This window comes from Phaseolus vulgaris, chromosome 1 (genome assembly GCF_051622355.1).
Source record: "Phaseolus vulgaris cultivar YP4 chromosome 1, ASM5162235v1, whole genome shotgun sequence".
Taxonomy (NCBI): Eukaryota; Viridiplantae; Streptophyta; class Magnoliopsida; order Fabales; family Fabaceae; genus Phaseolus; species Phaseolus vulgaris.
The window spans coordinates 45,178,977-45,196,269 of record NC_143498.1 but is presented as its reverse complement, the minus strand read 5'-3'; the positions used below and the strand labels follow the sequence as shown (position 1 = coordinate 45,196,269).

Sequence of the window (17,293 nt, the reverse complement as noted above, 5' to 3'; positions counted from 1 at the left end):
CAGATTAATTTGTTCAAATATATTTTATTTTTTAAAAACTTAAAAAGTATTGTGGTTATAACGCAACCCCATACGCACACGCATGACAGTTTTAGTAAAGGAATTGTGTCAGCATCAATCAGCGAGTCGCGTTCTCCACATGTTCCATACAACACCAAACATTTCACTTCTCTGCCTTGCTTCTGTTTATTTATTTTTTAATTTTTTAATTCAATATATTTTATTTATAAATAAATAAATAATTGTAAATTTTATAATTTCTAATGAAATTTCCGCATATGCAAACAATTAATTATTCGCTCACTCTTCAGTGTTCCACGGGAGAGTCTCATTCCATGTTTTTTCTAATGAAGTTTTTTCATAATATCGTGTACCTTATTCACTCAAATTAATAATATTTTAATCTCACCTTTAAAAATCTCATTTATTGTTGTTGTCGTTTTTAGGGTAGATTCAGTGTTGTCATTTTTTAGGGTACTAACTACCCCTTACATATTTGGCGTATATAGTTGATACTATTACTGTTTAATATACGGATAATAATATCATATTCTCCTCCTTCATTTAATATGTGGGTAAGAAAAAACTTATACTTAGGAATATCAATATTTTTCCCATCCTTAATCCTTGGTATATAGCTACTTTAGAACAAGACAAACCTAGATTTAATAATAATATTTTGGAACATCGTTTGCTTCAATTAGACAAAAGTTTAGGTCAAGAAAAAGTTTATTTTAAATAAAATTATTCGTATGACATGATATTAATATAATAATAAAAAATTTAAAACTGACTTAAATTTTGTTAGATATTTACATCTGAAAACTCATTAATACATTTAGGACTAAACTTTTCAAATTTGTCGAATAAGTTTTTAAATATTATATGAACATGTATATGATGAGAATTTTTTTTATTCCAATAGCTTAAAATATGATTTTTTTAATGTTTTAAAAATATCTTTATCTATTTTTGTCAAGTCTCTAGACATGGATAAGTTATTGAACATTTTGATATTTCGGTATATTACATAAGTAACTTTCCAAACAACATGAAAGATTTAACAATATTATTAATAAGCATGGCACAATAAATACTTATAAATTATAATTAAGGAACAATTAAATTTGATTGAACTGATTTAATCATCCGTCCAACTAAAGGTTCAACTTAATTTCCATAAATAGTTGTACACTTTATGATAAAAAAATAATAAAACTCTGATATAAATTTATATCATTTACTCAAACTTAAACTAACTAGAATGTTTGAGTATAATTAAAGATACCTTAATTGAGAAGATTGAAAATTAAATGTGTATATATATATATATATATATAAATAGAAAAGCAGAAGAAATAGTTGATGAAAACAAGTTAAAAGATTATATGTGTGTTTATATTTGATTTTATATTTAATAAGATGGCGTTATTGCGAAATTAAGAAAAAGGTGGGGACATAAAAAAAATGATCGTAGGGCCCGGGAATGAGTGAAAAAGAGGTTGAATACAGTGTATTTCTGCATTCCAATAACCTATCTTTGTCTAAGTTGTAGACCCTAATCTTGTGAGGGTGTAGAATATGTACTAGTGTTACATCAGCCGCCACCGTGTCTTTTCTTCAGCAATTAAATTATTCAACACCATATACTCTCTAACTTACACTCTATTGCATCTTCTTCTGTAAACCATTCTTGAATTTTGTTTCTTCTAGAAACTATGAAATACCAACGTATTTATCCGCCAAAAATCAACCTATTCTATCACTAACCATCAATTCCACATACTCATCGAGAAATCAAACTTTTTAAGGATTTTGAACATATTAGGCAACTTATTTTAACTTATTTGACCACTTTATAAGTTTTTTTTATTCAAATAATTCGGTTTAGTGTATCAAATTATCTCTCTAACTAATAATATTTCTTTAAAACTTGTTACTCATAATATATAAACTTACAACTTCTAATTTCTTCTTCATATGGTTACTCTATTTCATTCTTAATATTTAACTAATTTTCATTTGGTGTCATGTTTCATGTTACAATATTTATTTTTAATTATTTTATTATTTTTTTCATCTTTTAAAAATATATTAATAAAAAATTCTTATTATGATGGTTTTAATTCACATGCCATATTAAATTGTATAACATAATATTATAAATATAATCAAATTTATTATATTAATTCTAAATTAATAATTACTTGCTATAACAATTAAATATTATTGTGTAATAAAACTTATCTTGTTTAATATGTTTAGGTTTTATTCTAAAAGTGAAGATTGTCACATACACATATGCTAATCTTCTTGTATTCATGTATCAAATATCTACCTGGATATCTATCTTGAAATATTAAGTGAGAAGGATCATTCAAATTTATATAATTGTTAATGTACCGGTCAGCACCGAACGGTCGAGCGATTTACGTCGAATAAATCTAATTAAATCTAATTACATCTAGTTAAATCCACTACGATTGTTTCGCTGAAGTGGAAAGCAGTTACAACGACCATTGACTAAGTCGAAGCACGTCTTCTGGACCACTCCCCTAATTTTCAGGACACCATCAAACACGACCCAGAAGCCACTAAACATGTCTCTGACCACCAACTGCTTGGCCCACGTGACCAAGGCCCAGGTCAACCTACTAAAAGGGACGTCGAAGGGGGAGAAAAGGTATGTTTTCATACTATCAAAGATTCTCACTGGAAAAGATGGCTGACTTGAGCGTCGGAGCACAATCGCAGGTACCCCCACTGGCCGAACGAGGCACGCGAGGAAGTAGGAGACTTGAAGAATAGGACAACCGAGAGCGAAGCAGACACCTTGTATCGACGTGGATCAACATTACTTAGTCCCCAATATCCATAAAGGTACAATTGGCGCCCACCGTGGGGCCGAGTAATCAGTATTCCCAGACCTAGAGGTACCAACACTCGAGGATGGGTTCAACGACGAACAACAACAATGATACTGCCACGGAAGAACATAGGACGATACTCCAAACCCTTCAGATTCAGATGCAGGAGTTACTCCAGAAGGGAGTCATTGATCAACTACGTCAAGATGAAAAGAAAAAAAGACAAGAAGAGGAACGCCAGCGGCATGCGGAAGAGATGGCTCAACTGAAAGAGCAGAACAAAAGATTGATGGAAAGACTCGAGCAATCTGAGCGTGAAGGACATTCGCGTGCGCCTTCTCCACCACCACTCCAGTCAGGAACGAAGACAATAGCCCAAACAATAGCCCAAACTATGCCTCCCACATCACTCGTTCAGCACACCCATCAGAGTGTGAAGCAGGTAACCCCAAACAGGGTAGCAAACCCGAGAGGCCATCCGTTCACTGATGATATCATAGCCACCCCTCTCCCTGACAAGTGGAGAGGCCTAACGATAAATCTTTACGATGGATCCACAGACCCGGACGAACATCTGAATATATTTAGAACTCAAATGACCCTTTACACAACTGATCGGACGGTGTGGTGTAAAGTCTTCCCCACCTCTCTCAGGGAAGGCCCCCTTGGATGGTTCTCTGACCTTCCACCCAATTCCATTACAAGCTTCGACGCTTTGGAATTGAAATTCACCACACAATATGCCACAAGTAGACCTCATCGGACATCCTCCATGTCCCTCCTTAATGTCAAACAAGAAAAGGGAGAATCTTTAAGAACATTCATGGACAGATTTAGCAAAGTGTGTATGAGCATTCGTAACCTTAATCCAGAAATAGCCATGCATCATTTGGTCTCAGCCATACTGCCTGGAAGGTTCACTGAAAGTCTTATCAAACGGCCCCCGTGTAATATGGATGAATTAAGAACAAGAGTGACAAAGTTCATGCAGATAGAAGAACACATTGATTATCATCGAAAGACACATGTAGAGAACACGGACAGGGGCAAAGGGATTCGTCCCCCCATAGTGCCGACCAACCGAGATCGCCATCGCCCCAACAGGGGTCCCCGCTTCCACAACTACACTCCCTTGATTGTACCAAGGGGGAAAGTTCTAGACGAAGCACTACAGATTGAATTGATTCCGGCACTAAAGCAGTCGCAAACCCCTCCCAATGCCGATACCAGTAAACGTTGCCAGTACCATCGTAACTACGGTCACACGACCGAAGGATGCCAAGCACTAAAGGATAAAATTGAAGAGCTCGTCCAGGCCGGTCACCTCCGTAAGTTCGTGAAAACTACCCTTACTGTATCCAGGTCACCCCAGCGTGATCATGATCCCCGAGAATGTGCAGGACGAAGAGACGACCGAACCCGTGACAATCACTATCTTTTGAACAGAAGGAAAAGAAGCGAAAGTCCGGTTAGACGAACGAGACCTAAAAGCGAAAGCCCTGAGCGTAGAAGCCGAACTAAATAGAAAGTTCACGCGGTCATCAATACAATCGCTGGACTGGTATCACTCGGCCAGCCCCCTCAAGAAATTAACTACATTGCAGGTGGTTTTGCAGGTGGAGGATGTTCTAATTCAGCAAGGAAGAAACATTTAAGAGCAGTTCAATTCGTTCATTCGACCTCCACACAACGCCGACCGCACATACCACCAATCACTTTCACTGACGAAGATTTCACAGCAATTGATCCATCTCAAGATGACCCCATGGTAATAACTGTGGAGATAGATAAATTCGCAATTGCAAAAGTTTTAGTAGATCAAGGTAGCTCGGTCGACATCCTTTACTGGGAAACATTTAAGAAGATGAAGATCCCAGAGGCAGAGATACAACCTTACAACGAGCAGATAGTTGGTTTCTCAGGAGAAAGAGTAGATACGAAAGGATTTATCGATCTATACACTACAATCGGCGATGACTACCTCAGTAAGACCATTAACATACGATACTTACTCGTCAACGCCAACACATCGTACAATATTTTGCTCGGTCATCCATCTATCAATAGGCTGAAAGCCATTGTCTCAACCCCTCATTTAGCTATGAAGTTCCCCTCGGTCAATGGAGATATAGCAACCGTACATGTAGATCAGAAGATAGCACGAGAGTGCTATGTAGCTAGCCTAAAGGTGGAACCAACCCGAAGTGATGTGATTCCACTAGCCATATAGAGAATGATTCTTGACATTCTTAGGAATCACCTTGAGTTGGAGATAGCTTAGGCACTTTTAATAGAATTGGATCAATGTTCTAAGTTTCAAGAACTCACCAAAACTTGCACCAAACACCAAACTCACATGGAAGACCCATTTCTTGCCAATTGAACCAATTAAAAGATGTAAAAATGCAAATGAACCGATTAAATTGCTTAACAAATGAAATGAACCGATTAAAATGCTTCAAAACTGAAATGCACCGAACAAATCCAAGGAGAAAGAAGATGAACCGATTGAAACATGAAAATAAGCAAGAACACCGAATAGAAAGCAAGAAAGGAACCTAAGACATGTTTAGGAATTCAAATAGGCACGGAAATGGAATGAGAAGATGGAGAAGAAAGAGGACTTATGTGGTTGTAGTTCTTGGTTGATGAACACGCCACTTGAAGTGTGAATGCTCCAAGATAAGTGTGCAACGCCGCCACTTGAGAGAACCAAGGCACTCAAGATGAGACTAGGAAGAGGAGAAATCAAATCTCACTCACTCAATCACCAAATTGGGAGAGTTTCTTTACTACAAATTCCAAATCTGAATTGTGAATGACCTAAGCCCTCCTTTTATAGGAGCAAGGGCTGGTCATGAAGCTTACAAAACAAGCTAACCAAAAGTCCCTTGCATGCTACTCACTTCTAGCACCTAAAGTGAAGCATGAAGAGTCACCTTCTAGAAAATTCTAAACTAATGCCTAAAGATGCTTTTACAAAAGAGGTATCTAAGGTTTCCCTCTAAGCACCTTTCCTAAAAACTATGTATTTAAACATTCTATATTATTTACAAATTTATAAAAGAAACTATAAAGAGAGATATTTAAATGAAGCCTATTCTTGAAAGCTTGTAGACTTCTTTGGCTTTATGGCTTGATCCTCTCTTTATTTTATGTCTTCTTTTTAATTTTGAAAAGACTAGAAGGAAGAACTTCAAATGTGTAGGTGAATGACCTCTCCCTTCATTAATAAAAGCCTTCTTTATTTGATTCTCATCATACTCCTCGAGTTGGAGAGAATTCGTCCACGAATTCTGAATCCCTGCATATAACAAAGTCAGTTTAGTTTTACAAGTAAAAGTAGAAGAAAAAGGCAAACATGACTTAGTTTTTGTAAACAATGGGATTTCAGAAAAGGAGGTTCTATAAATCGACCAAGTTGGAAAAATTTGTTTGGGAATGATGATATCTTTTGGAAAAAGGCCTCTTAAGTGGTGAAAACCATTAGGAGGTATGAAATCATCCCTAACACTTTTTAACCAAGATGGTGTTGAAATAGAAACCTTGGGTAATGAAAAAGATAAGGAAGGAAAACACCTTGGAGGTGAAAGGATAAGACTCATGTCAACTTGGCTTTCTTTGTCTTTTTCATTTTTACGTGAGGGAGGTGGGTGAGGTAGGTCTTGTTTTACCTTGTTTGTCATTAAGGTTTTTTGTGGACAATGAAGAGCTATGTGCCCAAAACCTAAACATTTAAAACATTTTATATTGGAAGTTTTGGTAGGTGACTTAGGAGTAGAAGAATTTGTAGTAGAAACTTGTTTTGTAGACGTGGTTTTCAAAAGATATAATTCCATCTTGATGGCTATGCGAAGCACTTGCTTCAAAGAAGAGTACTCATTTAATTCTATAAATTCTCTAATATCTCTTCTTAAACCACGGACAAACCATTTTATCTTTGACTTTTCATTAGCATGCATATTCATTTTAGTCAAAGTGGTTTCAAAATCTTTAAAGTATTCATCTACCATCCTATGTCCTTGAGGAAGCCTTTGGAACTTCAACAAGTGTTCCTTCCTAGAATGAGGAATAAACCTCGCGCGCATATACTCTTTCAAAGTATTCCAAGAAACCACGGGAGGTTTCTTGCGATACATAATGTCCATTACAATTGTACGCCACCATTCTTTGGCATAATCACTAAATTCTAAGGTGGCTAGCTTATATTTGTGCTCATCAAGGATCTTATGGGTCTCAAATATTTGTTCACACTTAGCCTCCCAATCTAAATATACATTAGGATCACTAGAGCCATTGAAACAAGGAAGCTGGACCGAAGGTAGCCTAGCCTTTGCATTTCGGTAGTAGCCATCTTCACGTTTATCTTCATGAGCATGAGATGGTCTAAATCCATGAAAGTTGGGTTGAGGTCTCCTTCTTCTATGATCTTCTTCACGTCCATGATCATTGGAAGAGCCTCTTGATGAAGGTCTATGATGATGATGCTCTCCATGAATAGAATGAGAAGACCTAGCTTGCTTCATTTCAAGTCTTTGTAATCTTTCCTCCAACTTTCTTATAGCTTCATCATTGAGATTAATGGTTCGTTTTGCCTTTTTTAATTCATCAAGAGCAGCAGCTTTGCTAGAAGAAAGCTGTTTGGAAGAACCACTGCTGTAATATGAAGCCATGTATAAAAGAAAACAGCAAACAACAAAACAGCAAACAAAGTTAAGAAAACAAAGTTAGCAAAAAGTAATTTGGTAGCAAACTGCCGAAGTGAATTTGGCTTGACAAGAAGTCACTCTCAAAGAAATAATGTCCCTGCACCAATCTGATCTTGAGGTCTTGGAATCCTCAAATGAAAGATGTCAAAGCAAGGCACACCAATCTCAAAGCCAACCACAACAAAACCAATGAAGCAATAAAGACAAACAAGAAAAGGTATAAGCAATGAAAGGCTATAACAAAAGGAAAACTAGATGTATGACAAACTCAAAGATTAATGAATAAAAGACAAGCAAGAAAATAAGGAACTCAATGAAAAAGTAGGCACACAAAAGAATACCTAAAGAAAAGCACTAGAGTAGATGAAGAAAACAAAAACAAGCTACTGGAAAATATTTTTTATGCAAACTGTGCTTGATGTTCACTGATTTAACTGGAATGATATAGAGCGAACTGGATTATGAAATTTAAACCACAGAAACTTCAAGATGTTAACTCAATAATGGCACTGGTATTACTTAAAAACAGTAAGCCAATTAATTGAGATAAATTTTTCAAAATCGCTGCCAGATTACCGTATTTTTTTCGGCAGAATTGTACACTTTTTGTATTTTATTTATCATTTTTGTGTACTTTGAATTTTTGAGTACTTCTTTTTTCTATGCTTTTATAACACTTTGAAGAACACAAATCCAGAATTTCAGAATTTTGCAGTGAGTAAATCAATTGCAATAAGGAAAAACAGTAAGCACGTTTTCAGAAAACAGAGGAATCCTAACAGGAATGAAAAACAGAATTAAGAACTAGCAAAGACATAATGGAAAATGATGTATAGGAACTTGTATAGGTCTAAAATACAAGTATGAACTCAATTCTAAAACAGAAAATGCACAAAGGATCAAGATACAAATGCAGAAAACTGTATTACACCAAAGCAAGAAACAAAAAATGCAATAAAAGTACTACAAGAAGTGATGACATTCTTGGAAAAACATGACTATGACAAAACTTGTATAGATTCAAAAAGGAAAAAACACAAACACTTGGTATGCACAAATTAAGAAAACAGCAAGAATACTCAATTATAATCCTAAAAACAGAAAAGAAACAACAAGAAGATAGAGCTCTTGAATTAAAAGTGCAACACAACTCAAAATTAAACAAGAACAAACCTAAGACTCATGATACCACATGATGTGATTCCACTAGCCATATAGAGAATGATTCTTGACATTCTTAGGAATCACCTTGAGTTGGAGATAGCTTAGGCACTTTTAATAGAATTGGATCAATGTTCTAAGTTTCAAGAACTCACCAAAACTTGCACCAAACACCAAACTCACATGGAAGACCCATTTCTTGCCAATTGAACCAATTAAAAGATGTAAAAATGCAAATGAACCGATTAAATTGCTTAACAAATGAAATGAACTGATTAAGATGGCTGACTTGAGCACAATCGCAGGTACCCCCACCGGTCGAGGCACGCGAGGAAGTAGGAGACTTGAAGAATAGGACAACCGAGAGCGAAGTAGACACCTTGTCTCGACGTGGATCAACATTACTCAGTCCCCAATATCCATACAGGTATAGTTAAGATTCACTTTGTTCGAATAATCATATTCTCAAATTAGGGTAATCTAAGATAATCATATTTTTAAATAATGTAATATGGACTTACTGTATTTTTAATTACTAAATCTAAAATAACCATACTATGGATTGCTATATTCGATATAATTGTACTATCAGATTATTTAATCTAAAATACCGTTTCACGAATTATATAATTCAAAATAATTATATTTTCAGATTACTTAATTTGAAAGAATTTTATTCTCATATTGCTTAATTTATAATAACCTTATTCTCATATTTCGTAATCTGAAATCATCATATTTTCAGATTAGTTAATCTAGAATAATCATATTTATTTATTACTTAATTGGAATAACTATATTTTCAAATAACTTAATTTAAAATAACTATATTCGTGGATTACAAAATACAAAATAATCATATTTTCGTATTACTTAATTTGTAATAATCACATTTCCACATTATATAATTTGAAAGAAAGAAAAATAAATTTGATGAAGAGAGAAGGCTAATGGTAAAAAAGAGCAAGCAGAGACTTGAAGAAGACAAAAGGTTCTTTGAAGAGAATAAGTTGCTTCCATAATTAGCAAAAAGGAGGATTCAAGAACAACTTTTTTCTATAAGAGAAGAGATGAAAAACAACATGATTTGAGAATTTAAAGACATGGGTGGTCAATAATCCTATCTATCAAAGATCACCAAGTATACAAATCACTATTCACTTATATAAAAAAAAATATTTTCCAACTTTTATTCTCTATAAGTGAATAGTGATTTATTAATGTGTCCTCATGTATGATAATTTAAATATAGACCATTTAAATATATGTATATTTAATGTTTTGGTTATATTCTTTATAGTATAAAAGGGTGTAACTGCAATATTTTTTATTACTTTTCATGCATTATTTTTTCTTTCATTCATATTCTTACAATTTAAGTATCTCTTTTCTCCAATCTAATAACTTATTTAATTTGACTAAGTGGGTCCCACATATAATTAATATTCTTATATTTCACCAACATTCTTACCTACGCTCCTCTTGAAAGAAATAAATAAATAAAAAAATCCTACTTTAATGTCAACCATATTATAAGAAATTAATCTTTTACATTTGAAATCTAAAATATAAAACAAAGGTCTCGCAAACTTTGCAAAATAAGTTGAGATTTAAAATGTCAAGTGGTCAAATAAAGGTTTATTATTTAAAAGATAAAAAAATATAAAAATATTAACTATTTTTTTAAAATTAAAACAAAAATTAATTAAAGACATATATTCAATTAGGATATGATATACATTGTCACATAACATTCAGTCAAACGGTACTAATTCAACACAAAAAACACAATTCAACAATCAGAGAATAATTGTTATAAGGTGAAAATAATAATAAAGATAATTATTATATATTTAGTAATATACACCCATTAACATAAATAAAAATTATGTCCATATATACTACATATTTATCAATATTAATATAAAAATATGATAATTATAAAGACATAAAAAATTGTTTAAAACTAGAAGTGGAATAATTAAAAATAAAGCATAACTATTTTAATATTAAAGTGAAAAATTTATAAATAAATAAAGTTACTTATTCAAGTTGCATTTCAAAAAAAATAGTTTATCTATTTAATTTTTTTTTTGGCTTTTCTTTTTATGCTTTCTCTCAAAAATATCTGAAAAACTTATTTATTTTATTGAAGATTGAAGCATGTCATAGGAATTTTGGTAGAGAATAAAACAAAATTATCTTATCATAATTTTTTTTTTGGAGTAAGTTCCTCTTTGTCACTTCTCGTCACTTTGAGAAATTCTACATGTCTTGGGAAAATAGTTGTTGCATCTAGTGTTTTTAAAGTTAGGATGAGTCTTTGCTAGTGCAAGATCATAAGAGTATGTTCACATCGTTGATCGGGACCTTGTGTACAAGATAAACTTTCATGTGAGTTTTGTGGAGTTGGAGTTGTGATTGGGTTGAGCAAGCTAAATAGGTAATGGTAGCTAGTATTAGTTTGCGGTAATACTTTAGGGTAGATGATCAATGTGAAGGTAACATGGTGACACTATAATATATTTTTGCAGGGTTTGTGTTTTATTTGATTTGAGCTTCAAATGAACTTGTTGATTTTTTAATAACTTTTGATTTGTGTGCTTGTAACAATTTTATGTTAGAATACTAGACATAAATAATGAGTTTAAATTGTGGTTATTGAAAAGTACTTTATTCAATGATAGGTAGAAAATGAATTGAAAAACACACATTGAACTACACTTGATCCATGTTATATTAAGTAGAAAACACTGATTTTTATGTAGACTCGTTGGGTAAGCCATATGCTTGCTAAGCGAAATTCATTTAATTAAAAATCTGAGAACTTTGATTATTGGACGAGCTTTTCAAATAAAAACTTTAATTGATTTGATCGTTGAACGAGTCAAGCTCTCATTGGGCAAGTCATATTTGTTAGACAAGTCTTTCAAATAAAAACTCTAAATATTTTGGTTGCAGGATGAGTCATATTACATTTAAATAAATTCATTTTTACTTACTAAATATTTTTATATTTCTTTAAACTCTCACTAACTTGAACATCAAAAAAATTTCTGCACATAAATATTCAAATTGATTCTTCATCAACAAAATTCAACAATCATTTAAAAGAAGAATCAACTTATCCAAAAGTTCGGTTATCCTCATGGACAATTCTAACTCTTTTGATAAAAACAATATATATTACAATTTAATTAATAAATAAATAATAAGAAATGTTTTATATTAACAGAACCTATAAATTAAACTCTACAACTTAGGTCGTAATAAAAACTGAAATCTCATATTCATACGTTAAGAATCTACATATATTATTGCTGATTAAAAAAATTAAAAAATCTACATATATAGTTTCAGAAAATAAAATGAAAAGGAAAAATGTTTTTATATATTATTATATCACTACTAGGTGATAAGCACATAAAAGTGTTGTATATAGTATGATTAGTTAATGGTTAAGAAAAGTGTTGTTATAATAATGATATGATAAATTGGAGTTTCATAGACGTTGGTGGGATACCGTTATGATGATTAAGGGAGATAAAGAGGATGAAAAGAATATGAATAGAAGATGAAAAGTTTTTGTTGTATGGTGGACATTTACTATGCAAGTTGTAATAAAGTTAGGTGCTAAGGTGGACATGAAATTAAATATAAGCAATTATTTATAGGGACGCCTCGTGCTTTTATAAGGCAAAGAAGATACATGTATCTCTGTTACCTGTCCCAATTATAAACATATATTTGAAACTTTCTTTTCACCATCATCACTGATTTTAACATCTTCGTCTTTCTCTTTCGTTCAAGACAAATATCACTTCCTCAATTAGATTGCTGGACTTCTTTTCAAAATTCAAAGTCAAGGCGAATAACATAGAGAACCCATTTTTGAATATGCCACCATGCTTTGACAATATATAATAATCAATTATTATTCAATCATATATACATACATGATCCATGTTTGCTGTGTATTCTTCTAAACTATAGTCATGAATTTGAATGTAATATGTTGTGTTAAATATTTTGAAGAAAGCAAATTGGTTATTCGTTCATACAAAATTTTGTCTTTGTGGACTAACACAATTAATGTTTTTAAATAACTATATATAATTAAAGTATGTATTTGATTGAGTTGAAGTCATGGATTTTATATGAAACAGTGTTATGTTAGAAAATAATTTAGTGCATTTTGCTATAACTACTTTAATCCAAATCGCTCATCAAACGTCATTAATTGAATCAGAAGCGCAACACATCCTAAATTGAAAAAAAGTTTAACAATGGATCATTGTAAATCACAGACGTCACTCAAAACTAAGGGTAACATTGACTCCAAACGAGTCAAGCTATTATGCACTCACAAAACAAATGACGGCAAGACTCCTCCTCCACCCCCACATAACCTACACGAAGGACTTTCGACCGTTATCCCACGTCTTTCCAAATTGACCCTAGTAGCAATCTTATTTTCCAATATCCTCCATGCAGTTACACGTGTAAAAGACAAAGTTATACACCTTTACAACTTTTTGTACACATAGAAATTTTCCCCTTTTCGAACCCTCCTTAAAGGGTTATAAGCAGATTTAACTGTATAGGTTACAAACTCCTCATCCTTCCAAACTCAACTATTCTCCTCTTTCAGGTTCAATCTCAACCCTTGAAATACTTGAAAAAAATGACTCATTTTCCAAGTTAAGTGTCAATCCCAAATTTTATTTTATTTTTTAATAACATGATTAAGAGAACATTATATCTAAAATGATTCCTCTATAGGTAAGGGTTTATGGTAAAAATTATAAATAAAGAGATACTTTCAAAGTGAAAATAATAAATATTTGATGTTTGACATATAATTATAACACACAAGTGCATTTAACTCAAATGTTAAAATGTTTCTATAAATACCTACTTCGAATCGAGAAAGAGCAACCAAAATCGACAAGTGGAAGAAGAATGAGGATGAAAAGATAATGAGGAATGAGGATGTAAGATATTGAAGAAAAAACTTATATCTTTGGTGAGGAATATTTATAAGAAGAACATGCATTAAAAAATTGCAAACAATTAAAAAGTTATTGATAAGCCCTTAACAGTCATTTATTAATTAGGACTATAACTAATCATTAAATGGTAATTGCTGTTGTGCCAGGTTGTGATCGAAGAAACAGAACACGACAATATGTTGGACAAAGGTGGGAGAGCAGGTCTAACAGAGAGTGACTGTATATTTAAAATGAATATTTGCTACCTGACTTGGTAAGTATTTTAACAACGAACAAAATAATAAATTAAGTATTTAAATTTTAACCTTACACCTTGGTTACACGTGAATTCATTAAGAAAAAATTATCGTAATTATTGGATAATGCGTAGTTGGCAAAACAAAAACCTTAATTTCATAATTGCTTTTACGAAATACTCGTGCATCATTAACCCTAAACCTTAAGATTTATTTATTTTTATATACACTTCCATTTTAAATCTAAGACAAACCAGCCCATAGTTTTAATAATGCTGAAGAAAACATAATATTGTCCATTATTATATGATAAGTATAAGAATATTTTTATATCTTAGATAATCGTTGTAGTTCATCTTATGGAGGAGCATCTATGTGGTGTACATAAATACTTTGCTCATGCGGTAACTTCAAGTTTCAAGCTTAAAAATTTACATATCAAAATCTGAACAATATTTAATACAACAAATGTCTTTTAAGTTCTACTATAAAAGTTTTCAAAATGTTGAAATGGAAATTGTTTAGGAGGTAATTTATTTTTATAGATAATTTGTTTTTTTGGTAAAATATGTTATTTAAATAGTACATTTTAAAAAAAGTAAATACGAATAATTTATGAGAGTAAAATTTAATTAATTAAAATTATATAATTTTAAATTTTAGTAAGAAAAAAATAAGAATTCAAAATTCTCCACCCTCTCTTAATATATATATATTCTCTTCACTCATATTTAAAAATTAATTTTAAAAATAAAAAAAAATTATTTATTATATTGACTAAATTATATATTATTTTAGATATTAATTTTTTTTATTAAAATTTAAAATAATTTATATTATTAAAAAATTATAAACTAGTTTTTAAATTAATATTTAATTAATTATACCAATTTATGGAATGATTCAAATCTGTATTTATAAAAATGAAGGAGACGAATGTGTAACGTTCAATTTAAATGTTAATATAATATTTGACAAGGGTAATAACTACAACATATATGGTTAAGGTACTTGTATATAATATATTTATATAACACTTTAACATTACGTTTTTGAAAAAAAAAACTATACACATCAAATACACAAATGAAATAAAACAATTTTTGAATGGTGTCGTGATCCATCATTAGTACCTGTAATCTCACTTGTTCTCTATCAAATATAATTATAACAACTCATAAATATACATATCGATGATATGAAAACAAGTAAACACATAAAAATAATAATTAGAAAATTGAATTGTGTATTTGGAACTTTTTGTAATTTTTGTGACAAACACATTGTCAAAAACTTTTCATAAATAAATGTTAGATAAAAATAATTAGACAGAGTTTTGACTTGAAAGACATACTTTCAAAAAAAATTTATAGATCTTGTTTAAGAAAAACTATCCTTCTATAGTTAGTGGAGTTTAGTAATATACAATTTAAAGATTTGAGAGAGAAGAAAGATTTAAGATTATTGTTGTTATGTTGTTTCCTCTGTAAATCTAAACTATGTTCAATCCTTGATCAACTCGATAAAGTTTCACTATCAAACTATGACTACAAAGTATAAGACGAGTATTCTTTGGACCTTAGTCACTTTTGACTAAAACTTAACATTATTTGGACTGCAACCACTATTGACTAAGACATAATATTATTTGGAGCACAACAACTTGACTAAGACCAAATATTATTCAAAACGCAATGACTCTTGGTTAAAACTTTGTTTTACAAAGAGTGTGACCTAAATGATCACATATTTGTTAACTAAAAGATGACAAATTCTTAAGATGAATACATGATCAATAATACTCTTTTAGGTTGCTAAGGAACACAAATAATGTTCTTATCTAGGTCATAATAATTGCTTAGAGATTGCTAGAGTAAATGTATCTTCTATATATAGAGGATGAGAAGAGAAATCCATGCAAATGTATTCTAACTGTTGAGATCTTTAGAGAATTTCATCTTCATCAAGCTTGCGTTTGACCATGATCAAATGTAGAAATGCATTAATTTCATATATATTCTTCAAGCAAAATTCTTATACACGACATGACTTATCAAGCTTAGATCACATAACTTTTATCCAAACTAGAGTAAAGCACATGATCATGCAAGGCTGATGGTTTTCAAGGAGCTGACATTTTGCCTTTCTAGAAAGGTTATTGCCATGGAATAACTTTAGCACATTCTTTAAGAGATATTTGATGTAAACATGTCTATGTGAGATCTTCTTAAAAGGCGAACAAAAGAGACATTCTCTACAACTTTAAATAAGAACTTATAATAGAAAAGTATCATGAAATGCTTCAGACTATGTATCTATATCATCTGTCTAAGCGAAAACTTATCGGATAAAGATATATACACATGGTGTTAAGCTTCTCTTGGTAAGACAAAAAACTTGTGTCTATCACGATTTGATGCTTAAAATCATGTTTTATACTTTGTTATAAAGTACTTGATCAAAATAAACTGGGATTAACTTTAGTCTAACAATCATTTGTTGGAGATCCCACATCGATTAGAGATTAGAGTCTTTCATAGTATATAAGTGGGTCCAAACCTCACACCATGAGCCAGTTTTATGGGGTTGAGTTAGGCTTAAAGTCCACTTCTTAATATGGTATCAGAGCCATTTAAAGTCTATCATAGTGAATGTTTGTTGGACTTATCTGGTGGTGGAAAGGGCGCTCCATACTCGGCTTAATTAGAGTCACTAAAACCACTTAGGTTAAGTGAGTGGGTGCAGATCCTGAAGGAGGTAAGACAAAACCATTGTAGCTCACATGTGATTTAGGATTTAGGATTTATGGGTCCACTTCTTAATATCATTCTCTCCCACTTCTGTCTCTCAAAATGAAAATATCTCAATTAACATGTTTTAATAGAATTTTTTATTTTTCATCGCGACCGTTGGACACACCACTTCCATTCACCCTATATTCCACCTCAACAAAGTCACATACCTTCAACCCCTGTGAAACACCCTACACACCATTTAAAATTATCATTTAGTGTTTATGTTTGATAGACTATATTAACCTGATATTTACAATCATCATTTGAACTATTATGATGATTATTATATTAATACATGACATAATTATTATTAATATGATTAATTTTTTTCATGATTATTTCAATAATTTAAAATTTGGTTCTACTTTTCTTATTAAAAAAACTAAATTGAACAAAATTAAACTAAAAAGTTGTATTCTTTAAAATTAAGACAATCAATCCGTCTAACCTACCAACACCTCGTGATGGATCGGACCAAACTCAAAATTTTGAAACTTACTAATAAATTAGTCA

General features: G+C 31.5%; 1 protein-coding gene across 1 annotated transcript; it reads left to right on the top strand.

The window, feature by feature from the left end:
* The first annotated feature begins 2,949 nt into the window (after positions 1 to 2,949).
* On the top strand, positions 2,950 to 9,174 carry LOC137816055 (uncharacterized). Its single transcript, XM_068619156.2, has 3 exons — positions 2,950 to 4,335; positions 4,444 to 5,076; positions 9,043 to 9,174. Exons 1-3 carry the CDS (start codon positions 2,950 to 2,952, stop codon positions 9,172 to 9,174), a joined length of 2,151 nt encoding a protein of 716 aa, XP_068475257.2.
* Positions 9,175 to 17,293: the final 8,119 nt, after the last annotated feature.

Excerpts from the sequence above, each read along its gene's own strand:
- LOC137816055 (XM_068619156.2), top strand. The coding sequence starts at position 2,950 with ATGGGTTCAACGACGAACAACAACAATGATACTGCCACGGAAGAACAT. Across the intron at positions 4,336-4,443 it reads GGAAAAGAAGCGAAAGTCCG|CCCCCTCAAGAAATTAACTA; the intron begins GTTAGACGAACG and ends TCACTCGGCCAG. Across the intron at positions 5,077-9,042 it reads TGGAACCAACCCGAAGTGAT|GTACCCCCACCGGTCGAGGC; the intron begins GTGATTCCACTA and ends GCACAATCGCAG.